We start from the raw sequence: 25,838 nt of genomic DNA, 5'->3' as shown, positions 1-25,838 counted from the left end.
ATCGCTAAGGAGCGGGACTAGAGGGCTCGCGACCCAGGGCCAGGCCGCCGGGGCCAGTGCCCCTACTGTGTTGGCCACATGGGTGCCCAGCTTTAGAAACTCTCTTCTTCCTGACCCGCCAGGGTTCTCGGGAATAGCTGCAGGGCACACAATTCCCGTCCAAAGGCGTCAGGGAGGCTCCAGGCCCGTGAGGCGCGGGCGCCGCGCGCGGCTCACCTCCTGGTGGCTGAGGCAGAAGGCCTCCTTGCCCCAGTGCCGGTACAGCTCCAGGATGCCGATCAGGTCCCCGATGGCCGTGACGATGGGCAGGCAGAGCACAGACTGGATGCGCGTCCCGGACTCCAGCCCGGTGCCTCTGGGGAACCGTTCGTCCTGGGGGGGGTAAGGGGCGGGTAAGTCCCTGCAAGACACCGGCTGCCCAGTCCTGCATCGCTGAGCCGTCTTGGCCCAGGCGAGCCAGGCAGCATCGGCCACTGCCCCTTGCCCAGGAGGCGCTCGGGCACCGTGTGCCCAGAACCGTCCTCAGGGCGGCCCGGAGCAAGGCCGCCAGCCAGACGCCCCCGGCAGAGCACAGGCTCCCACCCAGGGGCGGGGGGCGCACGGGGGCTGGGGGGCTTTCCGGGGCGCTTGGGGCGACACACGTCCCCTCATCAGGGCCGTCAGCTCCTTATCTCAGACGTGAAGTGCCTCTTTGGCATCAGGGTTTCCTTGCTTGGCAAGATCACGCAAAGGCGGGCAGAGAAGCGACTGGACGCATGAAGGCCCATCTGCGATGTCCCCCCGCTCTCCGCTGTCTGCGGAGGGCGTCTCTCCGGGGGGAGACCCCTGCAAGCCACAGCTGAGACCCCCAGAGGCTTGCCGGTCTGCGTGAGGGGCGTTCTCAGACGACGCATCTGCCGGAGGTTGGCTCTCTCCGCGGAAGTGCGGGCTCGGGCTGCGGGTCCACCTCGCCCCAGCCTATGGGGCCGGCTGTCCCCCGGGGCCCACACCATGTCCACCGCTTGTGGTGGGCAGTGTCAGGACCCGACCCCGGCACTCGGGCGACCACACCGCGCCGCGGCTGCAACTGCGCGGCTGAAACGCTTCCTTCAAACACTTTTGCTTTCCTGACGCGTGACTAGCAGCCTGGTGTTGGATTTCGGGACTCCTGGGGGCACTTTTCTGAGCAAGACACCCGGCCTCGCGCCTGCTGTGTGAGGGCCAAGCTCTCCAGGTGGGGGAGGCTGGCTGGGGGCCCCGGGTTCACTCCACGGCCATCCTGGGACCCCGACTCGGAGACGGGCCTGCTCTGGGGCCCCACTCTGGGTGACCCCATCAAAGGCGTGGAAACTTTTGTGGGAGCCCCACCCCACCCCAGGGCCGCCATCCTGGGCAGCAGAGGGCAGAGCTGCCGAGTGATGGGCAGTGACCAAGGTGGCCGCCGGGGGCCAGCACGGAGCGGCCGCTGGGAAGGAGGGGGTGCCGGCTGGTGGCAGCTTGGCTCAGGCAGCACTGCCACCCCTTCCTCGCAGGGGCTCCTACCTCCCCCGTCCAGGAGACCCGGGAGCCAGCCCTGGCCACGTGGACACGCACCGCCTTTGCTGCACAGCGCTCCCCGCCCAGTTGGTTGCCACCCCAGATGCTCACGCCCGCCCGTGCGCCCACAGCCTGGCAGCTGTGGGGAGGGGGGCATCGGGGCACATCGGGCATCGGGGCACGTCACGTTTCTTCGTCAAAGACCCGGCGCTGACCAGGCCGCGAGCCCTTACCCCGAGGATGTCGTCCACCAGCAGTGTCTTCCTGGACTTGGCCACGTAGGCGGACACGGTGGTGCCCTGTGCGATGGGGCCCGCGGGCACGAGCCGCGGCTGCCCCTCCTTGACGCCGGGCGGGGTGAACACGCACAGGCTCTGGGGAGAGAGGGGCGGCTTAGGGGGTGCGGTCTCTTCGACGCCACCCGCCAGCTGGGGAGACCTCGGAGGAGCGGGGGACACAGAGTCACGGCCCCCGGCGATGGGCTCCGGCCTCACGCACACGCGGGACAGCAAGGGGGCACTGGCCAGTTCTCTGAGGCCCAGGGGCGGCCCCAACCTGGCAACACCCCACCCCACCTCACGGGACGTCTTTCCGCCCCACATTATCTCTCCCTGGAAGCCGCCACCACCCGTTCCTCCAGCCGGAGTCCAGGGACAGGCTCGGACAGGGACTAAAGCTTCGCTCCTGGCTACAGGCAACACTCTGGACAACTCTGCGCAAATCTTTCCCTTCCCAGCCACTGGGTGGGCGGGCAAAGCCCTGGAGTACTTAAATAAATGCTTTTAAAAATATGGTCTCTTATTTTGACTAAATCAACTATATTTTAAAATAAAATTCCACTAAACAAGAATTGCTAATCAAAACAAATCATGCAGGGACTGGAGACAATATTTTGACATAACTGGATTTGATTATCTAGCTGCCGTGAGAAGATGAAGTTCCGGCAAATTCCCCCGACACTTGTTACTTTTATCCTAAGCTGGATTGTTGCGGCTGGAAGGCGGAAGGCTCTGGAGGTGGTGAGCCACAGATCCGCGCGAGCCACCCTTGCTGACACCACGCCGTGATGCGCGGAGCTAGCTCAAGCTGGACGCGTCCATTAACTTACTCGACACGCGGTTTTTAAGCTTGGCGATGCCAGGGAACCCTTCCTTCAAATAAAACCTTGCTTAAAATCACAAGAGAGTGAGCCCCCTAAACGGAGGTCCCTCGACCCCTGGGGCACAGGGTGGGAGGAAGGCAAAGGGCTTGTTCAGTCCAGGCGGCTGTAAGGAAAGCACCCCTCTCTATGGACTGGAAGCTACTTTCAAAGTATTTTTGCAGGGCCTCCCCTGGTGGTGCAGCCGGTTGAGCGCCGCGCTGTGAAGCTGCCCGCAGCCTCTGCAGCGCAGGTTTGATCCCCGGCCGCCGGCGAGGGTCCCACATGGCGCGGCAGACCCCTCCTGTCTCCCCGCTGCTCCCCTCAGCAGTGCATTTCAGTCAGTCTCCCTGTTCTGTTCCCCACTCTGTCTCTGGTGAGTCCTCTCACCCTCCCACGCATCTGGCCTGTACCCCGGCTCTTGTATAAATAAATAAATCTTTAATAAAAAAAGTATTTTTGCATTCACGAGTGCATCTCCCTCCCTTACGGCCGCGCCTGAGCTGCGGCAGCAGTTAAATACAGTGCCCGCGAAAATAAGTCCAAGCGTTTCCTTTACAAAGGATTAACTTTAAAATGCTTACAGTGACAGATTTTTAAAGGATTTTCAAAAACGTAACTACCTAAGATGCGAAGAGAGAGGCCAGAAACCAGCATCACTATCCTCAAAGTTTCCAGATGTGTGGGCGAAATCAGGGTCCCCTGACTCAGGGTCTGCGTGGCTACAACTGAGTTCAAGGTCTCGCCCTTTCTCAGGTCTGAGAACAGAGAAAAGACTCCAGAGCAGGAGGAAGAGGTGACAGGGGAGAGAAAGGTGAAGGACATGGTGTGTTTAGCCTGGAGGGAAGCGCGAAGGGGCGGTGCTGGAGACCACGAGAAAGGGTTGCAAGGACGCAGGGGCCTCAGCTCCTTTGCCTTGCCAGAGACAGAGCTGCAGGGATGAGCCTCCCGGGGCTGAGGTGTAGGCCCTCCCGGGACAGCCACAGAAAGCCAACCGCGCGCTGACTTTATAGCTGTTTGTCTGTTGTCTGGAGACTCACAACAAACGTCTCTGGGGAGATTTTGCTACCAGCCCTCTGAGGCTGGACTCAGGAGATCCTCTCACACTCCCTCACCTTTCAGTCCGGGGTCACGCGCCTGGCATCATCCAGCTCTGCCCGTGGGGGTTTCCAGGGGATGCCCGAGACAGGCAGGCACGGCGGCACGCAGCGGGTCCCGCCACCCTCGCCAGCTCCTGCAGGAGGCAGCTGCCGCCCCCCTCCGCTGTATCAGGACACCTGGCCGAAGGCCGAGGCCAACGCAGAGGCCAGGAGGGCAGGGGTGAGGTTTTCAATTTTGCAACTTTTCTAAGAAACTACCCAGAAAGTCGCCATGCGTGTTTCTAAAGCGCGGTAATTTCAACCAGAGCGTGCGGGTGATCCGGCGCTGACCGGCAGGGGCTCCGTGGAGAACTAAAGCAGCATTCCCAGTAGGAGAAAGAAAACTGAGAGCACCCAGTCTGGGGGGAAATAAACAGCAGAAGAAACCATCACGAGTTATGCAAAAACATGTTTTTTTGATAAAATGGGAAAATGTGATGCTCAATGTAAAATGGACACGTCTAGGGTCCACTTCACTTGGCAGACGCTCACCCACCCCTTCCTCCCCACGCGCAGCTCAAAGATCACTTCACTCCTGGACCTTCACGGTTATGTTGACTTCGACTCGCAACCAGTTAAAATCTGAAGACTTTTTAAGAAAAAAGTATTTTTCTGTTATTTCTCTTCCGAGGCCCTAGATGGCGCTGGAGAGCAAACGAACCGAGGGCCTGGGGACGGCCGGCGCCGCTGGCGGCGGGTTCGCCGGCACTTGAGAGACGGGAGACTCCGCTTGCAAGATTCCAAACAATAAATCCGTTCGAGTTATTCTGCAATTGGCAAAGTCACACGAGGAGCCTGAACTAGGGGCTCTAAGTCGCTCTCTCTAACGAGAGATGAGAAGCTAACGATGAACTTAGTGAAATGAAATTTTCAAGGTATAATGAGAGTGCACAGGGCCCCAGCTCTGACACACACCTCTGAGGGATGACAGGAAAACATCAACAAAAGCAAGGAGCGCTGAATATGCAAAACTGTAATCGTGGAAAGTCAGCTTTAGGCACAAACACGCCAGAGCAGCTGTGATGCCCGGCGCGCTCCCTGCCTGGCTCCAGAGTTCTCACAAATGGACACTTTGGCTCCCCAGGAAAGAAGCCCTTGGTTTTCCTTTCTTATCTGCTAAGGCAAAGACCTTCAAGACCTGCTCAAACAGACCTGATGACCCCACTGGTTCTGGGGCGACGCATTCAACCCCGACTCGGGGTCCAGAGTCCCCCGGCCCGCGGTGCCAGCTGGGACGGTGCCCGAGCACAGCTGAGACGGCGCGTCCTCCTGGCCCCCACTCGCGCCTGCACACCTGGAGGTTTTCTGTCATCATTTGCCTTAAACAGGGCAATTTATATTTTCCTCAGAAGCCGTCCATGCCTTACTGTCCTCGCACAGGTATCCGGTGTTCCGTGACGTCACCCGCACCATCTACTGTTTCGCCGTCTCTGTGATCACTGAGCGCACGCAGCTGCGTCAACTCCGTTCGGCCGCGGCGGGAGGTTTGTCTGCGGGGCCCGGAGGCACCCTTCCCTCCACAGCTGCTCCGCGCCACGGCCAGCAGGGAGCCGGCCACTCCCCTGTGTCTCCCGCGGGTTATCTCAGATTCACGGCAGGAAGGGAAATAAAGCTGCCTGGGAGAAATCGTCGCCGCCTAGCACAGGGCTCGGCGGCCACCCCGCTCCGCAGTCTGAAGGGAATCTCAGTCACCTGATCTCATCAAGAGAGTCCTGGACGGAGACGTGTCAGGTGCATGATGAGATCAAAGACCTCCCGCGTCTGCGAGGAAGGAGCCCAGCCCCACGGGCGTCCTTCCGCAAGCGCCAAGGGAGAACGCAATTCCCAGGAGGGAGGAGAAACGAAGCCCGGGGAACGGGTCACCCGCCTGCGAGACGTGCGCGACACTAAGCCAAGACACAAGAATAAATTAGAAGAAAAAATAACGAGGACGAGGGATGGCTGCGCGTGTAAGAAAGGACGGATACGCTTGGAAATATGTCCGGGAATTAAAAACAGGATGCTGGCCCGAGACAAGCTGAGAAAGAGCAGGAACGTCTCTACGAGAGTGGCTCACGCAGAGATCCGTCGGCCTCAACTCGGTCCGGCAAGGAGACCTTTCCAGCAGGCGTGACCTGAGACAGACGCGGCTGGACAAAATCCGGGGGCGCTCCCACGAGCAGGTTCTCTCTGGGTGAAGAAAACTGACTCCAGCGGGAAGACGCCGCCAAGAAGAACCGGGAGCCGGGCCGTGACCCCGGTGCCTGGAGGTGAGCGCCGGAGCCGAGGGGGTGCGAGCTGGAGCGAGAGCCTCAGCCCCGCCAGGCAGCCACGACCGTGGGTCACGGAGCCAGAACTGCGAGGCCTGTCGGGGCCTCGGAAGGTCTAAGGGCGGCCGCCCCCGCGGCCCCAGCAGTAACCGCAGATGTTACACCGTTTTCGAGAAGCGATTCTTAACCTTTAAATAAAAATCCCAGAAGTACAGAAGGCAGTTTTTAGAATGAACAGGAAAAAGCAAGAGTTGTTTTGTTATGTTAGTAGCTGAACCGTTTAAAGAAACGCCCGCGTCTGCAGGTCAGTGTGAAGCCTCGGCGGGGACACGCGGCCTCGCTCCAACAGACGCGGGCCCTGGCCACGGGGCCCGGGGACAGAGGCTGGGGGAGCTCGGCCGTGGGGTGGGGCGGTCCGCGCCCGCGGACGCCCCGGCGGACACAGCACCACCAAGCAAGGAAAAGGCCTGACGGCAGAGGGCCGGGTCGGAGTCAGCCAATCGGCCAGGAAGTGCTTCGCGCTTTGCTCCGCTGAGTGAAACACGGCCTCGCCCCCTTCCCCGACTCCGAACACGTGAGCACGTACACCTGGATTATCCCTGCGTTCGAGGATCACGCTGCAAAGACACCTCCCAGATCTCGAGTAACCATGCCCGACCCCAGGGGACACGGCGAGCTCGCCAGACACCTGAGCGCGTGGCCTCTGACTCGCCCTGGGTGTCAGTGTCGTGGCTTCCGCTGGCGTCCCAAGCCGTGCTGCAGACCTGCCCCGACACCACCGCAGAGGTCAGATAGCAGCAACGGGACAGCTGAGGTCTCCGGAGGGGCTGCGTGGGCTGACCGCACGGGGGCTGGCTGCCCGGGACTGGGAGCGGACAGAGGCCTGCAGGGAGCAGCCCCACGGGGCCGCCGGCATTGGAGGAGTGTGCACCCCAGCCAGTCTGCTCGGGTCAGAGTCCACGGTGAGTCCAAGCAGCGCCCCATTCCCCGTGAGCGGCCCAGAGCAGGCCGCACAGCCCGCGTCGGCTGGCCAGGACGAGGGGCGGGCGCTTGCACTGTCGATGAACATCAGACAACCCAACAGTCACATAAAAACGCTGACTCTTGCTCCCGTCTCCCCCCTGCACACGAGGAACGGGACAGGCTCCACCTGGCCCCGACGACACCCGGCAGCGGCTGCGCAGCGCAGCGGCCCGAGACCCATCACACCACGGCTCTGACCACCACGGCCACGCAGAGCAGCAGGGCACACAACGAGCTGGAACAGTCACCACACATCTGGCATTTGGCACATTAGGTTATCTTTTTTAAAAAAAAAAAAAGCATAAGACATTTTTTTTAATCTAGAACACCAAAATCTAAAGTTAGATACTTACATTATTGCACTCTCCAAGGAAATACAGTGCAAATCCATCAGCTTTTGTGGCTGCCAAAGTAATAAAAAAAAAGGAAGAAACTAATCTCAATGGAAGCATAGACCACGCGTGGAGCCTCTCGGGTGAGACCCGGCTAGGAGGGGCTCGTCAGCGCAGGGAACGGTCACGCAGTTCCTGGAGCAACGTGACGTGGGCTTTCCCCGATTTCATGACCAGTTTCATTTCTTTTTATTAGCTACTGGGGGTGGAGAGATGTGCCACCCGCACTGTCACGCACGCCTGTCCAACTTTAACACCGGAACTACTGCAAAACAGCTGAGAATTACACTCGTTGTTAAAGGGCTGAGCATGCGGCAGTGGCGCTGAGGATGGTACCTGAGCAACAGCAGCGCCGGCCGAGGAGCAGCTCCCGGGCCAGCACCTGCTGGGTCTGTCTACACCAGCCTCAGGGGCCCTGCAGGCAGCGCCTCAGGCGGTTACTGAGGGGCAGCACCCCAACTTAAACCCCGATTCTCCCCTTGTCACATGTGTGTCCTTGGGCCAGGCTAGAGGCTTGTGTTTGCCTCGGTCTCCTCATCAGTAAAATGGTGCCACCAGGACGTAAAGGCGTCACCTTCCCAGGTAAGTTTAAACCGCTTTCCTTGTGAGCTACGGGCTTCCTCTGTAAAGACGTGACTTGAGTCCACACGACTATTCTTTCCAGACAAGACGAGGATTAAGCAGCAGGCACAGAGGTTTCCACGTCCATGACAGGCAGACGCATTTGGGGGGGGGGGGTAATATAGGTGGTTTCACAATAAAATATTTCCACTTCTGACTTGGTCCCAAAATAGCGGCAAACCAACAACTTGCACTTGCAGCTTAGTCAGGGAAGGGCGCTCTGCACGCCTCTACGGGCCGCAGGGCCCAGCGGGAGGGTCGGCATCTCTACGGGGGAGGCGGGGGGTCTCACCTATTTTGATGATGCCGCTCAGCTCGTACAGGAGCAGCTGGTTGTCCCCGCCCGTGTCCAGCCGCTGCTCGATGTAGCTGTTCAGCTCGTACACGACGCCTTGCATGTTCGTGTCTTGGTACTTTAAATTTAAAAAAAAGGCAGGCACACTCAATACAGGAAACACACGTCTTCAGGGGCGACCCCAGTCCTGCCCCCTACCCTCCAGCTGTTCATTTGCTTTTAGAGAACGTGACTCAACCTCATCGTCTGCTGTAAGAGACGGACACGTAAAACGTCAGGGCAACTCAGGATGACCCATAAGCTCCAGGTATACCATCCGAGGTTGCCGATGATCGTTACGCTCCTGCAGTCTCCTACATCAAGCATCAGCAGGCAGAGCAGAAAACACGACTCAGAACTCTGCCGCTGAGAGACGAAGAGTGGGAGATGCCAGCGCCCCCCAGCCTTGGGGCGAGAGTCCGCTCTGCACTCGCTGGCGTCTGTGCCCCCGCCTTGGCTGGGAGCCCAGGGCCTCCCCACAGGGCGGGCGCCTGAGTCTGCTCTCAGAGTGCTGGAGGCCCCCCCAGCCCGCCTGCTCAGGTTCGCCCGGCCGGCCCGCTCTCCAAGGTGAACTCAAGCACAAACCCGAGGCTGTCGCTGGCAGCTCAGCACTGGGGGGTCCTGCGGCACTCAGGACAATGGGCAGGCCCCTCCCCGGAGCCCCAGCTCTGCCCAGGGCCCCCATGTGCCTCGGGACCGCCAAGGCACCCTCGCTCCTAAAGCCGAGAACCTGCTGTTCTTCTTGAGCACTGGTCTCGGTCCGTTATCAGGGAATGAGGGGATGAACGTGAACAAATAAATGCAAGAAAAGATGACCCAACCTCTCAACAAGAGTGTCCCCAGGAAACATGACAACCTGCTACAGGTGAGGGCCACGGGTGAGGGCCACAGGTGAGGGCCACGGGTGAGGGCCACAGGTGAGGACCACGGGTGAGGGTGACAGGTGAGGGCCACAGGTGAGGGTGACAGGTGAAGGCCACAGGTGAGCCCTACAGGTGAGGGCCACAGGTGAGCGCTACAGGTGAGCACGCTCTGGGATGCGACAATCCCTAGAGAATGAACAAATGAAACTCCACTCCCCAGGAAGCTCCGTCCCAGTAGCAGAACATAAAACAGCCGTCTAGACAGGTGACCCCAGGTAGCGGGTGCTCCACACGGAGCAGGGAAGGCTGGGAGAGGACACCGGCGGGCAGCAGGGGACCCTCTAAGCAGGTGGTCAGGACGGAGGCTCGGTGACAGGAGACCCACAGACTGCACCGGGCCCTGACGCCTAGGCTGCCGAGGGAGGCCGGCGGCTCGCGCCCCAGCGGCCCGGCTCAGCTGGTCATCCGCCTGCTGCTCTGAGCAGGGGGCAGGGCTGGAAACGAAGGCAGAAGGACGGAGGAGGACATGTCGGGAGAAGCAGCACATTCCAAAGAGAAGGCTGGGACTCGGCCCACGTAGGGCAGGCCGGGAAACCAAGAGCAGAACATGGAGGGAGAAAGGTAGCGCCGCCCGGCCCGCCTGGCCACGTCCCCACACCCCGGCCCGGGAGGCAGAGCCCTCCTACTGCTGCGCCCCGCCCTTCTCACGCCCCCGCCTGGAGCCAGCATCCCAGGCCAGTCCTAGCGCTGACCGCTCCATCCCGGGCCCTGCCCACCTCCCGCCCTCCGCCTCCGGGCAGCTGCCTGGGCTCTGAGTCCAGCCACCACCGGCTGCTGGCCTCCGCCCTGGGCAGGGGGAAGCGGCCCCGCTCCAGCCCGCAGAGCCAGGTCTCTCGGCCTGCACCACGCCCTCGCGGGGCTGCTCGGCCGGTTCCGCGTCTGCACCAGGCGCTGGATCTGCGCCCCTGCGCCCTCCTGCCGCCGCCGCCCCTGGGGTTGGAAACACTTCAGCTCGTGGAGGAATCGTCTCCCTCTGCGTGTCCAGTGGAATGATCCAGTCAAATCTTTTGGGTCTAAGACCACTTGGAATGGCCTCACGCATTTCTCACTGACAGCAACACAGTGAGGTTTCTGAACTCATCTGGAGTCGCCTGAGACATTATTTCCTCAACATTGGTCACTGCGTCTGAATTCTCCATGCATCAGCGCACGCTGTTCCCCACTAAACAGCAGTAATCAATCAGCTCCCTGCATCTATCAATAATCAATAAACTTCCTGCCTCTAGAGGCCCGTTCCCTCTCTCGTTCCTTCATTGTTTTTGTTTGTTTCCCAACTAGAGTATCAAAGACAGTCCACGCGTTGATCTGTGTGAGGGACTGTCTTCTGAATTATTAATCAAGTCTATGTTCTTAATTATGAGCCAGGACTTTATTCTCTTATTAACTCCGTCCCCCGCTCTTTAGAAGCTTCTTTCTGGTGTGATAATAAATGAATATAAGGTCAGGAATTTTCATCCTGTTTGGGCTGCAGCCCCTCGATTTGGTAGATTTTATCCCCATTTTACATGGGAGACGTAAAAAAGTTACCGCTTCCCAGGTCACCCAGACAAACAGCGGCAACACAGGAACCCAAACCTCCGCGTCGCTTACACTCCCTGGACAAGTGATTTTCAACGTTTCACCCACACGAGGCAGAGATGCGGGTCCCCCAAAGACAGCGGCCACCTGAGCCACATTCATTGGCGTTAAACACAAACTCTGAGCCGTCATCCCTGACACAGGACACGCCACGTGGACACACGCCGGTGCTTGGTCACCTGCTGTGTTGACCGAAACCTAAGTGGATAGTAGCTGGACAGGCCAGCCCGCAAGATGCGCAAACTCCAGAAGACGGGCACTCCAGGGTCCCCGACTCTGGCCCCAGCACCGCCCCTGAGAAACATCTCACGATAAACCTGCCGTGCACACAGGTGGTCAGCCGGGGGCAACGAGGGACAGAGAGGGGCCCGGCGGTGGAATGTGAGCGGGAATTGGTGAATCCCAGAGAAGCCCCGTGGGGGAAGGTCAGTCATTGCGGTTGCACCCGACTGAAGAGCTCGTGGAGACAGTCACTGTGTCGGTCAAGGTGAGAAAACCCGAGGTCAAACCAATGTATTTACTGCCACGCCAGTGGGCGCGTGGCAGGAGAGACTAGAAGGAAACGCTGTATCTGAGACGGCTGACTGGACAGAGCCGGCCTGACCCCCACAGCCCAGAGCAGCGGGGAAGGGGCTCAAGCAGGCGCCCAGCCTTGCCGGTGGCCAGGCTGCGGACGCTCCAGCACAGCCCACAGGTGGCCGCGGTGCGGGGAGAACGCCTGCCAAGTCCCCAGGCGGGCGCCTTCCTCGGGCACAGCAGGGACAAGGGGCGGAGGAGAGATGCCTCCAGCGGGAGGAGGCAGAATTAAGAGTGAGACGTGCAAGGGCGCGGGGAGGAGAAGCAGCAGATGCAGTTTTCCCTGTAAAACAGGCTGCGGGTTGGCAGAGGGCGAAGCCGCAGGCAGGGCAGGGCAGCGGCTGGGCCAGGCGCGAGTGTCCAGCGGCCCTCGCAGGGCGCATGGGGGCGCACAGGGGCGCAAGCCGCTCTCCTGCCCTCTCCCCGCGAGGCTGCCCGGTGGACGAGGCGCGCGGCAGGTCTGGCCCCTCCTCTGCAGCCGTATCCGGAGCGGAGCGGCAGGAGGACGGGGGGGCGAGCGGAGCAGACAAGCAGTTACTTACCCTGCTGACTTCCTTAGGAGCCGCCTCGTCTGGGGGTGGAAAAGGAGGGAGACACGGTTAGACACCGAGCAGCCCCCCACGGACCCCGCGCTGCCCTCGCGGGCGCCGCCCAGTGGCATCTAAGACCTGACGGGTCACGGCCGACGTCTACAAAGCAAAGGCCGCGCCTAGCGCCGAGCCCGCTCCTCCGCGCTGCGCCAGGGAGGGAGCGCACGGCCTGCTCGGCCTTTCGCCATTACCTTCCAGAGGCTCTGGAGCCGTCTGTAAACGGGCACCCACGTGCCGGGGGACCTGCAGGGGCGGCAACCACCAGAGGGGCCCCGACGAAGGCGCGGTGCTGGGAAGAGCCCCGAGCCTGCACTCTGTGGCTGTCCAGGCATGAATGGCACCTCCTGCTGGGGCTTTGCTCCAGGGACCCACGTTGGGGCTGTCCCTGCTGGCTGGTGGGCACGTGGCCGGCAGACCCCGCTGCTGGGCTGCAGCTCCCCAGGAGAGACACTCCGAGTCCCCAGGGTCTGCCGTGGCCAAGACGCGGGGGGGCTCCCAGCACAGGGAGCACAAGGGCAGGACTCCGCGTCCCACCCAGGCCCCTGTGCCGACTCAGAGAACGTGCTGGAACATGGCCTGGCAGAGGAAGGCTGCTGGGCCCGGCCCCTCCGGCCTGCGACGGCGGCAGCTTGAAATGCAAGCTGTGGCTCTCGCGCTTCCTCCCGGGCCCTGGTCTCCTAACACGCAAACCCTGCTGGGCCCGCCTTAGGATGCACTTAGCACACCTGAGCCTCGCAGACTCAGAACACCCGCTCCCCACGACCGGGGCGTGACCGCAGCGTCCATCTGGGCTGCAAGTCCCCCCAGCATCCCTATTCACTAAAACACTGGGCCCTGTGGGTCCCCTTTTCTCTGCTCTTTCTCCAGTTTACCACTTACCGTCCATCTGCACAAGTTACACCAAGTCTTGTCCTAGAGCACAGGCTGGCCGGCAGGCAGCCTTTAGGTGGTGTCTGGACCTGCATCTGCCCTGGTGGTCACAAACACACACACACACACACGCACACTCATACACGCACACACACACAGTCACAGTCATGAACACACATGCACGCACACGCACGCACACACGCACATGCACACACACATACTCATACACAAGTGCGCACACAAACACACATGCTCACCCACCCAGTCTGTCTCAAAATACCCCATCTATGCCCAGGGCTCAGGTGCGCTGGGACCTGAAACACAGGAGATTTCCACCCTGGGCTGGGCTCACTTTTTCTTTCCCTGGGAACCTTTGGAAGATGATCCAGCCAGCAGGTGTTCAACAAACAGGCCCATTTTGGGGGCCACCTGTAAATACACACATGCTTACACGCCTCACCCATGACCCGTGCAGCCCAGCGTCACACCCTGACTCCTGACGGGGCACATGTCGGCGCCTGCCCCGCTCCCATCCGCAGTGACACCGCAGCCCCGCCAGCTCCCAGCCCTCTAGCCTTCCCGACTCTCTCCGGGGGTCCATTTCATCACTACAGCAAGTGAACTGAGTGCGTACAAAGCTGCAGCGGTTACACAAACTGAATAGTTTCAAGGTTTTCCCTGCGCAACAGGCAGCCGGGGCTGGACAGCGCAAGTGGACTGAGGCGTGGGATGAAGCGGGCAGTGGGCAGGCCAGACAAGGCCCGGGCAGGAGACCTGGGCCGCCGCTCGCTGCACTCTGCCCCGGCCGGGACGCCGCTAGGGAGGACGGACCACGGACACCTGCCAACCCACGGCCCTTTTGGTTTGCCCGTGAGAGTGACCTCAGACTCGCGCCCCACGGGACAGCCGCAGGCCAGCCGCACCTGCTGCGCTCTGCTCCGCGGGGATCCACGCGGTTGAAGCCAGTCATGACAGCTGCTTCCCGGGGTTTTCACCCTATGGGCCGATTTAGAAAGGTCTGTGCTGACTCTTCTTCCAGCTTAGAAGTCGAACAATTTTTGTCAAGTGAAAGTGACACCTACCGTGCTTAGGAATGCGGGTTCCAGCTGAGGATATCAACGACACGGTGAAATTTGCTAGAATAAGGGGACCCTGCTCCTCCCACTTCTTGTATTTGGGATTTTGTTTGGCTGAGCGCTCCTGCTGGGGCACTGATGCACGCTGGAGCAGTTCACGTAACTCCTCTTCAGGTGCGGCGGCTCCTCCAGACGCAAGAGCAGGGGCTACGGGTGGGAGGGCTGGAGACCTGGGGGACTGGAGGTCTGGGGGCCTGGACACCTGGGGCCCGGGGGCCTGGGGACGTGAAGGCTTAAGGGTCGAGGGCCCTGGGCCCCTGGACACAGCAGATCTGCAGTCACTGACCGTGCACCCGAAGCTGAACAGTAGCTTGACAGAACTCTGTGGGGCAGGTGCCCGTGTGTGCCGCCCGCCCCCACCCGCCTCCCCGTAGCCCCACAGGCTGGGGCTTCCTGGCGCTGGTGGTGCTGCCCCGAGCGCTGGGATGAACACCCCTTCTCTGCCGACCCCACACAGGGCGAAGGCAGCCCAGGCAGCGGATCCTAGACGAAGACGCTCCGGGGGGCGGGGGGTTGGGCCAAACAGACCCCTGCACACAGGACCCCCCTTTCTTCTGAAGTAGCATCGCGTCACGTAGCATCGACGCGTGGGGAGCAGCGCACGGCAGCAGAGCGTCGACCGCGGCCCACATGGACAGCCCACCCTGGTCTCCCCACAAATGTGGCTGTAGTGCACGGGGAGGCGCCTGGGAGACACCCGAACTTCACACCAAACACGGACAGCACGTGCACTGGGGCACAGGCCGCGCACCAGAGCGGACCCCACAAAGCTCAGGAGGAAAACCCTGAGGCCTATTTCCTGCATTAAAAACAAAAAGTGCAAACTCTAGAAGAGAAACTGATGAGACGATGAAGCTTAGCACCGCCGGGTCAACAGCATCGTCCACGAAAGGAACCCGGGGCCAAGGCCAGGCGCGTCCTCCCACGGCCGACAAGACGCGGCCCCGGACGCACACCCAGCTCGGTGCAGGGAGGTGGGCAGGGATCCGACAGGCCCCTCGCAGAGGCCCATGGAGAGCACGTGGGGAACCACCGGAAGGCCGGACACCGGGGCCACCGCCACCCACCGACGGGCCAGTGCAAAGGGAGCGGCCAGCAGCCGGACCGGGCGGACGGCCAAGTCCCGTCCAGACCTGCCGTCCCTGAGTGTCCCTGGCCTCGCGTGAGGCGGGCGCCCAGCGGCTCTGCTCCCGTGAGCCGGGGTAGGGGCCCAGCAGGGGCTGCGGGGCCAGAGGGGGCGGCGTTGGGGGAGAGGGGTCAGCTGCAGCCAGGGGCGTCTGCGTGACAATACGCTGAGCTACTGGGACCAGACAGGGAGGCCCCGTTATCTGGAAGCAGCCCTTAGCGAGGGTGGTCAAACAAGAACGTGTCTCTTGGGCCTCAGGCCCCGTGAAGCAGCGCTGGGGACTCTTCGCCCCATGATCGTCCCGGGTTTGCAAAGAAGATGCCCCTTGCAGAATGTCCTGCTGGCCCAGGCTTCAGTCCCCGGGCGCGGGGGGCCGAGGGCTAGGCCTCCCGCCGCCCCCCCCTTCCCGCTCTGGCAAAGCCTCGGCCATCCCTCCATATCTGCGGGGGACCCGCAGGTGGGCCCTGATTACTCCCCGTCCTCAAACTGCTCCAGGTCGCTCTGCAGGGTGGACGCCGGCCAGGAGAGGGCAGCCGGAGGGGTCTCCCAGGGAGGGCTGAGCTCTCTAGCCACACACCCTTGGGCTTCGGCAAGACCCCAGAGGCCAGCTGCACGTGGACGCAGGAGAGCCCAGCCCTGTCCGGCAGGACAGTCCCGGCTTGAGCCTGGACAGCCTGGGCCGCGGGCTCAGCAGAGGCCAGCGCCAGGCCACGGCTGCTCCTCCCGAGGCCCCTGCAGGCCCCTCGCCCTCGCCCCAGGAGGAGAGCGGGGAGTGGTGCGAGGCTGGAGGTCACCCACCGCGCGGCAGGCTCAGCGCCCGGCAGTCCCAGCTCGCGGCGCCCTCTGACCGGGGGTTCCAGGTGCGAAGGCGTGGGCGCCCCCGCAGGGCCACATTTCCTGTCTGTGGTTCCACCCGCACCTTCCTTGATGGCCAACGCGCTCCTGAAGGCCAGGCTGTCTTTACACCGATACAGAAACGCGCAAGGTGAAGTATTCCGTACCTAAAACTGCATCCAGAATTCACTGTTCTAATGTTTACCCTAAAATAAGATTTATTGAAAATATACTTTCATTATATTTAAGCTTTCAACATGGGAGGGGTCTAGCAAACCCATTTTCTTAACCCACAGCTACACTAACCTCGTCTGCTAACGCTGGGGAAGCTGTGTCAGTCTGTGGACGCCAGGACGATGGCCCCGAGGCCGTGGGCTGCATGGGAGGGATGCGCGGCTGCCCCGCGTGACCTGAACACCTGCAGCCACTACGGCCCTGCGCAGTGGTAGGAGCCGTCGGGTGGACGGCCACCTCGTCCGGCACAGCGGCCGGCACCGCCACCCTCCCCACGGGCCTCAGTGTCCCAGGGCAGGCCGTGGTGTTCCAGGGCATCCAGCAGTGTTCCAGGGCATCCAGCATTGTCCCAGGGTGAGCTGAGGTGTCCCAGCGTGTCCAGCAGTGTCCCAGGGCATCCAGCAGTGTCCCGGGGGGGGCCGTGGTGTCCCAGGACATCTCACAGTGTCCCAGGGCACCCAGCAGTGTCCCAGAGCATCCCATGGTGTCCCAGGGTGGTCTGTGGCGTCCCAGGGCATCCCAGGGCGTCCCGCAGCTTCCCAAGGCATCCCGTGGTGCCCCAGGGCATCCTGCAGCATCCCAGGGCATCCAGCAGTGTCCCAGGGCATCCCATGGTGTCCCAGGGTGGTCTGTGGCGTCCCAGGGCGTCCCGTGGCGTCTCAGGGCATCCCGTGGTGCCCCAGGGCATCCTACAGCATCCCAGGGCATCCAGCAGTGTCCCAGGGCAGGCCACAGTGTCCCAGGGCGTCTGGCGGTGTCCCAGGACGTCCCAGTGTCCGGTGGTGTCCAGCAGCGCCCGTCCCACGGAGACTGCCCTTACCCAGGCACGGCCGGGAAGACCCCACAGGGAAGACCAGGTCCCTTCTCCACTTGAGGAATTCCTCAAGGCTCAGGATGTGTCAGGACGCCTTCCCGACTGACCGCCACGTGCACTTGCCCCCGACGGGGCCAGGCTGCTCAGCCAGGGCCCCTCGCCGCCTCCCGGCTCTGCCTCCAGCCCCTTTGGGACAAACCCAGCAGGGGCCTGCTGGGTTGAGGGGACCCCCGGTCTTAGTGTTTGGAGGCCCCCCAGGCTATGGCCCACAGCAGCCCCCGCGTCTCACATCCCACCAAGAGTGCGCGGTTTCTCGGCTGTGCCAACACAGGCCCGTGTCTGGACTTTAAATCTTCATCGCAGGCGGCCCAGGGGGGAGGCCCCGAGGGGCGGCTCACGAGCCTGGGGACCCCTGGGAATCTTTGAGGAAAAGCTTGCGAGTCCTTTGCCCGTTTTAAACCCGACGTCTTTGCTGTCGGCTGTGGGGCTTCCTCCCGGCTCCTGGACAGCAGCTCCTTATCACACGGGTCATCTGCAAGAAGGTCCTTTTCCACGGGCTCTTTTCACTGCTCGTGTGTGTGGACGGGCCACCGAGCTCCCCGGGACGAGCACGGACAGTCGGGGGGGTGGCAGGGGCCAAGGGCAGCCCCTGAGTGCGGCGTGAGTGAGGGTGTCTGGGGCTGGGAAGGGGACGGGCTGCTCAGGAGCCCTGCAGAGCAAAACAGAGGATGAACTTTATCCCAGAAATCCTGCAGTCCAGGCAGGGTCTTCACCGCTGCATTCATGAGGGAAAACAGTCCTTACAAACACGCAGGGGGTTACATTTTAAAACGCCCTCTCCCGCCCTCCTTTCAGAGGCTGCGAGGCTGCTTCTGCAAGGCCAGTTTGCACCTGCGCCAGGCCCGGGCCTGCTCCGCTGCAGGGGCAGGAACACACCCCGCGTTCCCTCGCCTCAGCCCTGGGCCGTTCGCGGCCTTCGCAGGAACCCCCATACAGGCAAAGCGGCCGGGACGTTGAGATCTGGGAGCCGAGCGAGTCAAAGGGGCTGCGGATCAGAAAGGTCTTAGTCACGGTGAGCCTGAGTCACGGGCTGCATCTTACTGCAAAATGGAAAAAAATTCCCGATTATAGAAATAACTTCCCCGCGAGAAAACGGGCTCTATGTTGTTGGCAGTAACATATTACTACCCTGGCACCTTTGGAACGCGGCAAAAGGAGACGTTCCTCTCAACTTCTGTCTTGAAATGAAGAGCAGGGAACAAGTGGCCCCATCTCCGCCCCTCCCCCAGGTGCCATCAGCGCTCAGGAGGGGCCCCCCACCCCGAAAAGGAATGTAACTGGTAAACTAATGAGGACCCCGCGCCTTCTCCCCAGCGCCTGCCAGCCACATGGCGCCGGGAAGCCGCTCAGCTCGTGGCGCACAGGGTTGGCGAACTCGCCCCGGTGATCCCCAGCGCGCCAGCCCCGCCGCGACTTCCACGGTAAACCCCGGCAGCGTGAACCCCGCGTGACAGCTCAGATGGGGCTGTGCTTCCCCGGCACAAATAGCAGAAGCACAAGCGACACCTTGCATCTCCTTACATGCGCTCGGGAGTGTCTTTTTTTTTTTTTTTTTTTGGCTTTTTCAGGCTTTTATAGAGGTTTTACATGGAGGGCGGCAACCAGGGAAGAGAAATAATATGAGAAAATAATAGGAGAAATAATAGAGAAATAGAGAAATAACATGAGAAATAATAATAGAGATATAGAGAAATAATATGAGAATATTATTTAATATTAAATAATATTCTCATATAATATAATAGAAATATCTATTATAAAAAACTATAGAGAAATAATATGAGAAAAATATCTGAGTTGAAACCACCTGTTTGTAATTTCCTCTTTAGAGTGTCACACACAAAACAGAAGTCACTTCCTACAACTTACCAATAGTTAACACGCGCTAACTCCCCTTTCCGAGGAACGTTCTAGCAGCGCTCGCTTTTATAACTGGATGTCTGAGCCTCCTGGGTGAGGGCGCCTAGCAAGCAGCAGAGACCAGCGGGGCAAGCTGAGTCCTGGGGGGCCCCCCTGACATCTGAGAGCACCCCAAATTTGGGACAAGTGTTACCACTAAGTCCATCTCCGGCACAGCCCCCGCCGGGAAACGCACCTGCCTCCGCGTTGTTTTCAAGCCTCTGGGGTTGGCAGGGGCGGAACCCTGGCCTCAGGCCGGGCTCTGAAGGCACAAGAACAGGCTGCTTCGGGGACCTCCCTGTCTCTGCTTCCCTCCCCCCGACTCCACGCAGACATGCGCACACACGTGCATACAAGCACACGCGTGCACTCATACGTTTGCACACTCACGCACAAGCAGGCACACACACTCACACACGTATGCTCAAACAATGCTGAGTCTCAATGCTAAAAGTCCTCCTTTTTCAAAGTTCACATATTTTTAACCTAAACCTTATATAAGAAAATTCTAAACTTTCAAAGCTGGAATGAGGAAAATCAGCTCCAAGCAGGACACCACTGACAGCGGAACTCTTACACCATCACTTCTCGACATCAAATATGGCATTCTTGTTAAAATAAATACATGTCCAGAAAATCTTTTCACATGTTTAATATCAAAGTCCCTCGTACAGTTAAATCCACATAGAAAACCAAAACCATGATAGAAATAATGTTCGTAGACGTGAGAAGTCAAGTCGGACCCAACAGAAGCCCACGTAAAACCAACAATAAAATAAATACGACACGATTCAAATCCAACATGTTAATATAATTCCAGTTCAGGAGGAAATTTGCTTGTTTTACATCCTTTGAGCCAACACTTCTCTTCACGGCATGACTAGCTGCTCTTACGGTTATGAGTGTGAACAAAATGTCTAACGCAAAGTCAACAGCTCTTTTCCTGTGACCCGCACACACAGATAGTCTTTCTGCAAAAAAAAAGTCCTTTTGCAAAATGTAGTAACAAACGTATCTTTGACATAGAAACAATTTCCTTATAATGAATAAGCATGAAATAAAACCAAGTCTAATGGTGATTTCTGCATTGTTCAACATGGTCCTCGCTAAGCAAATTTTAGGGAATTATTTGCCAAAGTTCTTTTTCAGTCGAGGATCTTTCTGCTTTTATTTGCAAATGCACCTTCTCTGCTCTCTAGCCCCACAGAGCCCTGGTGGAATTAGAGTTTACTTTCTACCTGGGTGGGGATCCACGGCGTTGTCCTCACCGCGGCGCCCCCTGAGCTAGCAAGAGAGCCACGGCGGCCGCGAGAGACCGTACCTTCTGCTTTGTGGTTTTTCCTCTTCAGCCATTTCTCTACAGTCTCTGCACTAACACTCTCAGATACAAATTCGTCTAAGACCTGGGGGTGGAGAGAAAGATAGGCCTTCACTTTTTCATCTGTCAAACCTGCAAAAGAATTGGAAAGAATAAAATTAGCCTCCACGGCATCCTCCTTTGCATGTAAGATACAGAGGAAGGTCAGACGACGCGAAGCCTGCTGTCAAGCACGCGAGGCTACGCGAGGAACGGGAGGGCGCGTGTGCACACTCTGGAATGCCAGGCCCGGGAAGAGGACCGGAGCCCTGGTTCAGGCTCCACCCCATGAAAACAGTGGGAATAAGGACACACTTTGCACATGTCCACTTGCATGGAATCTCCAGAAAAGCCGGGTTCAAGGACGCAGGACTGGGGGTTACGGACGCTGGGGAAGGGGAGAAAGAAGAGCTATTTCTCGGCGGGGACAGCGTTTCTGTTTGGGGTAAAGCAGAGTCTGGCGGTGCAGGGGACGGGCGCCACCGTGAGCCTGAGCACACCAGCCGCGGCTGGAAGTGGTCGAACGGCAGGCGTGGTCGTCTGTATTTCACCACCAGGGAAAGGGCAACGGGGTGGGAGTGGCCCCTCCGTGGCTTAGCGGCGACATCACGCGCGCCCTGGGGCCTGTCCACGAGGAATCCTCAGGGTGCGTGTGAGCCTTTGCACCGTCCCCACGTGGGGCAGTTAAGCCTGATGATGTTCCGGTATTTCTAAGAGATAAGAGAGTATTTAGCACAGATCTGGCACCTAAGGGGGTGAAGTGAGCAACCGCCTCCAACAGAACAGAATCCTGGCGCAGTCTAGGTGCTACGAAATGTAGTGACCAAATTCTCACTTGCTCTTGTTGACACCACAGAGTCTCCCTTTTCTCGGCAACACGGAAATCAATGGTGCGAGTGAGCGCTGAATTCAGAATGCTCCACCTTCTACCACCTGCTCTCGGAAGCTTCCAGATACGCCCTCTGGGTCGCGATGTCTACATCCCGTCTCTCGGGGCTACTGAGCTCAGGAAATGTGCTCCCTTCCCGCCTCTCCCACCACGGCGCCCACCCCACGCCCGCCTCTAGCAACTACCGCGCTGGGCTCTCGACCTCCGAGTCTGCGCTGTGAGCGAGTTTCCACGTGGGAGAGAGCGCGGGGTGTTTGGCTCTCCTGAGCCGCGGGCAAGCATCCTGCTGCGTCTTCGCTCCAGCCGAGGAAGCTCCCAGCCACACGGCACGCGCCACCCGGCGCCCCGCGGTCTTACATGGCAGCGGGGTCCCGGGGGATGTTCTGGGATGTTCCCCCAGGCTGAGTCCCTGAGGACGCCTCCCCCGTGTGCCCGGCTGCCCTTGCTCCTGCTCCGTCCTCGCCGTCCGTCGGGCGACACCCAGGCCGGCTCCGCGCCTGGCCCCCGGGAGGACCGCGCCGAGGCGCGTGGGGCAGCGGATGCGCTTTCGAGTTAACTTTTCATTTTCTTCACGTAAACGCCCAGAAAGGCAGCTGCGGGGTCGTGGGTGGTTCCCCTCCCTCGGCTGCACCCCGAGCACCCCAGGCGCAGGGCGGGCCTCTCCTGCACGCCGGTGTAGGCACGGTCCTCCCGGCTGCCAGGGCCGCGGTCGTCCCAGAGGCCGAGGCCACGCGCGTGTGTTCGGGTTTGCACTCCTAACCCCGAGGGGCGCTGAGCGTCTCTGCGCATCCCGTCTGGGGCTCTTCTTTGGGAAAATGTCTATTCAACATTTCTGCCCTTCTGAAAATGGGGCGGGCTTGTCTGTCTTGCTCCACTGTTGAGTTCTAAGAGTTCCTGATGTGGTCTGGGTGTGATCCCCGCACAGCAGCGTTACCAGTGGAAAACTTTCCCCCGTGGCAGGTCACGTTTCCGTTTCGTTGCTGGCTCCCTGGCTGCGCAGAGGCTCCTTCCACATGGCCCGACTAGTTCCCTCTCCTGGATGCCGTTCCAAACGCACTAGAGGACAATGCCTGCTCAATTCTATTGGGAGGAAGCCTGCACGCGCCACACGCACACACCAGACACGCACACCAGACACGCACACCAGACACGCACACGACGACCGTTACTAAGTCATAGAAACGAGAAACCTCTTCCGTCCTCTGCACAACACGGATCGTCCTTGGGACATCCTGGGAGATTCTGGAGCTCAGACGGGGGCAGGGACCGCGTGGGCCCATCGCGTGTGGCTCCCACAGTGGAGTTGAGATGGGGGCACTACCAGATTGGGTGCAGGGGAGGGGCAGGCGGTCAGAGGCACAGACCTTGGGGTCCTGTCGCGGTGTCCACTGCGTGCTGGGAGTGGCGAGCGAGCGGATCTCCAAGTGGCCCCCCCAAACACAGGTTAACCCCGGGTGCAGAGGAGGTGCTGGCTGTCATGCAACCACCCTCCCTCAAGATGTCAAGTAGCCGAGTAGGGCCCGTCACGCAACCCCAGGCCCCAGCAGCCCCTTCCATTGTGCACCAGCAACTCTTCTCTCTGCCTTTAACTTGTGCCTGCTCGTCCCCCAGTGCCACCAGCCGACACTGGACATCCTACCAAGAGCCCCCCGATGTGCTCGCCGTGCCCAGGGCCGCCCTGTCCCACGCAGGAGTGTGCCTATCCCATGAAAGCCGTGGCCAGGTCTGTCCAGCGTGAAGTCCTCAGTGCCCCCGTGGGTGCGGCTTTCCGGGCGCCAGTCTGTGCTTCTCACCCCGCTTGGCTCGTGGCTGCTGCAGCTGCTCCTTCGCAGCTAGAGGCTATTAGACCCAACTTCTCTCCACAAGGAACAGCAGCCCCGACAGCCCAGCGTGGCCTCCACGCGCGCTCCAGAGGCAACAGGAGCAGCGGCCATCAGCCAGCTCAGGGCGAGCACTGAGACCTGACTCCAGGCCCCGGGGCAGATCGAAGCCCCACTCGGGCCTGAGCCAGGACAGGAGACCTGGCCCTACCCCAACTCCCCAGGCGACTGCACAGACATGGCCACACGGCCGGGGAGGCTCATGCGAACGCGAGGCCAGAACCCAAGGAGGGGCCGAGAGGCTGGTCAGTCGAGACACAAAACCAAACCGACGCAAGCCCCAAGGGGTGAAAGTCCAGCAAGGACAGGACACCAGGGCCCCGTGGCCTGGCGAACGCGGCTCTCGCCCTCGCGCTGCCCGGCGTGTCCCTGCAGGTGACCGTTTGCTGACTCAGAAGAAGGCTTCTCATCTCTTTCCCCAGAATTTGGTAAAGAATGGGTATAATTTGACAGAGATTTAAAGATAATGCTAAAATCCGATGCCTCCAGAGTTCTTCAGATTTTGCAAAAATATGTCACTGTTTTCTCATGACTAAAACATCTAACTTAAAGGGAGTTTGATCATCCACAACAATTGCAGGCAACTCTGCTTGCGGTGACAGGGCAGTAAATGGGCCCGACCCCCCCGGGCAGCTAGTGCTTCCGGAGTAAAAATGAGCCCTAACAGTAAAGCTGGTCTGGTCTTTGACAACTCAACTAGAGAACTGCATTTTGAGGGGGAAATACTGTAACCGCAGCCTGCGCTGCCGGACCCAACGACTCTGAAATGTCTCTTAAAATAGGGATACGGAGACTCCGATCCCCACGGCGGGGGGCACAGCGCACCTGGCCGCCCGGGACGTTCAAAGCGTAAGACGCTCCGAGAAACAACAGCTCTCACGTCTCGGCTGCTAGGAGGACCGAGCACCGTGGTGACAGGCGAAGAGGACCCTGTTCAGGAGGAAGGCGCACGTGGGAAGGCACGTCTCTGCCCTGCATCTCCAGGCCTTGACCTTCTGTCGCTCAACAAGCCTCAACCCACAAGCAGAGGAGCCCCCTGCGGACGCGGGGCGCAGAGGCGGGCGCCCAGGTCCCGAGGCCCGCCCAGCCTTCACCTCGCCCCCTACCCCGGGGGACCGCCCGTGCCATGCCTGGGCCCGTGTCCTCATCCGGACAGCACACGTCTCCGAGGCTGACGGCGGGCAGGCCCCGGGGTCTCTCAAAGCTGCTCCGGGGTGGACTCGGCCACTGGCCCCAGGCACGACGGCCAGGATGACCGACGTTATCTCCGCTGAAAACACCTTGGAAGTCAGACCCCCACGTGGCTCCAGCGTGTGGTTCCATGAAGAAACGGGGCACGTCTGCTCCTGAGCCCAACCCTGGAGAAAGCGGAGGTCGCCTTCCCGTCAGCAGGGCTGGTCGGGTCCCTGCCGTCCAGGAAGCACAGACGCTGCGGGGAGGGCTCCTCCAGGCGGCTTCCAGAGACCAGTCTGCAAAGCAGACTGTAGAGCAAAGACGCAAACCCAGGCGCGTCCACAGAACCCTGACTACGAGCACAGCAGCTGCTGTTTCTTCAGGGGCGTGTGGAAAAGCGTCTCGCTTCCCCCCTGGCCTCCGGATGCCAAGGCCGGGCCCACCTTCAGGCGGGACCTTGGGTTGCTCTGCTGGGCTGGGACCCGGGGTCGGCCCTTTTAACCAAGGAAACCACGTCTGTGCAAGGCGAGGACGAAAACTCCCAGCTCACGCTCAGCAGCACTGACCTTGCTTTGTGGTGTGTTAGTGTCTGACCCCGCACGCGCCGCAGCCTTTGAGAGGTGTCTCCTTTCTCTCATTCTGTGCTAATGGGATGCTGTTATCTCGAGCTCTCGACACCCAAAAGCGACAGTGAGGAAGAGAAGCTAAAATGCGTGTTAAGGTTCATTTCACAAATCCAAGGCTCGACGTGAACGCATCTGAGGTGGTGTCGCAGACAGAACCACCTCGGTACTAACGATAAAGACACGGGCCAGAGACCTGGAGTGTCCCAACCCAGCGAGGGCAGCTCGCTGGGATTGAGCGGCGAGATCGAGACACTGACTTCCCGTGACGGGTCACAGGACATTCGTGAGCCGTGCGCTTCTGAGCCCCAAAACCCAGCAGCAGGTGCAGAAAAGCACCCGCACTGGTGTCGCTTACCAAGCTCGAGTGCGGACCCGCCCTGGCCGCGCCGGCTGCTCCCCCTGGGCGACCCCACCACCAGCCACCAGCCAACGCCAGAGACCGCTCGGTTGGGGGTGGGGGCGGCCTCCAGAAGAGAGGAACGCGGCCAAGCTGGGCCGAGAGGGACGGAGAGGGGGCGGCAGGGCCTCCTGCACCCAGACGTGGCTCAGAGGGGCCGGGGAGGCGCAACCAGGCCAGGGACGCGGCTGAGCCTGAGCCGAGCGCTCCCTCGAGCCCGGGGAAGCCTTAACGTGCGAGGAGAGGCGAGGAAGACAAGGAGCGGGGACAAGCCACGAGCCAGAGGACGCCGGAGGCCCAGCCCTGCTGTCCACGGACCCACACGGCCGGCTCCGCCTGCTGCACAGACCCAGCGCATCTGTCATCCCACCCCGCGGCCGGGGAAACCGAGGCAGGCAGCAGCCGAGCCTCAGGGCGGCAGTGACGTGGGCTGGCTCTGGCGCTGGCTTCCCACCCGTGCGAGCT

The 25,838-nt window shown here is 60.5% G+C and overlaps 1 protein-coding gene across 1 annotated transcript in view; it reads right to left on the bottom strand.

Annotated features, from left to right (window-relative positions):
- PDE10A (phosphodiesterase 10A) overlaps nt 1-25,838 on the bottom strand; it is a gene marked incomplete at both ends in the record, with an annotated part of 254,726 nt that overhangs the window by 43,210 nt on the left and 185,678 nt on the right. Inside the window, 6 exons of the mRNA XM_084228789.1 lie at nt 217-372; nt 1,749-1,889; nt 7,418-7,467; nt 8,370-8,490; nt 12,031-12,059; nt 20,373-20,501. Of these exons, the coding sequence (XP_084084915.1) occupies nt 217-372; nt 1,749-1,889; nt 7,418-7,467; nt 8,370-8,490; nt 12,031-12,059; nt 20,373-20,501 (626 nt within the window). The remainder of the gene's footprint in view (nt 1-216; nt 373-1,748; nt 1,890-7,417; nt 7,468-8,369; nt 8,491-12,030; nt 12,060-20,372; nt 20,502-25,838) is intronic.

Source organism: Talpa europaea (assembly GCF_964194135.1).
Source record: "Talpa europaea genome assembly, chromosome: 2".
NCBI lineage: Eukaryota > Metazoa > Chordata > Mammalia > Eulipotyphla > Talpidae > Talpa > Talpa europaea.
Note: the sequence above shows the minus strand (reverse complement) of the source record. Positions and strands in the feature narration are given on the sequence as shown.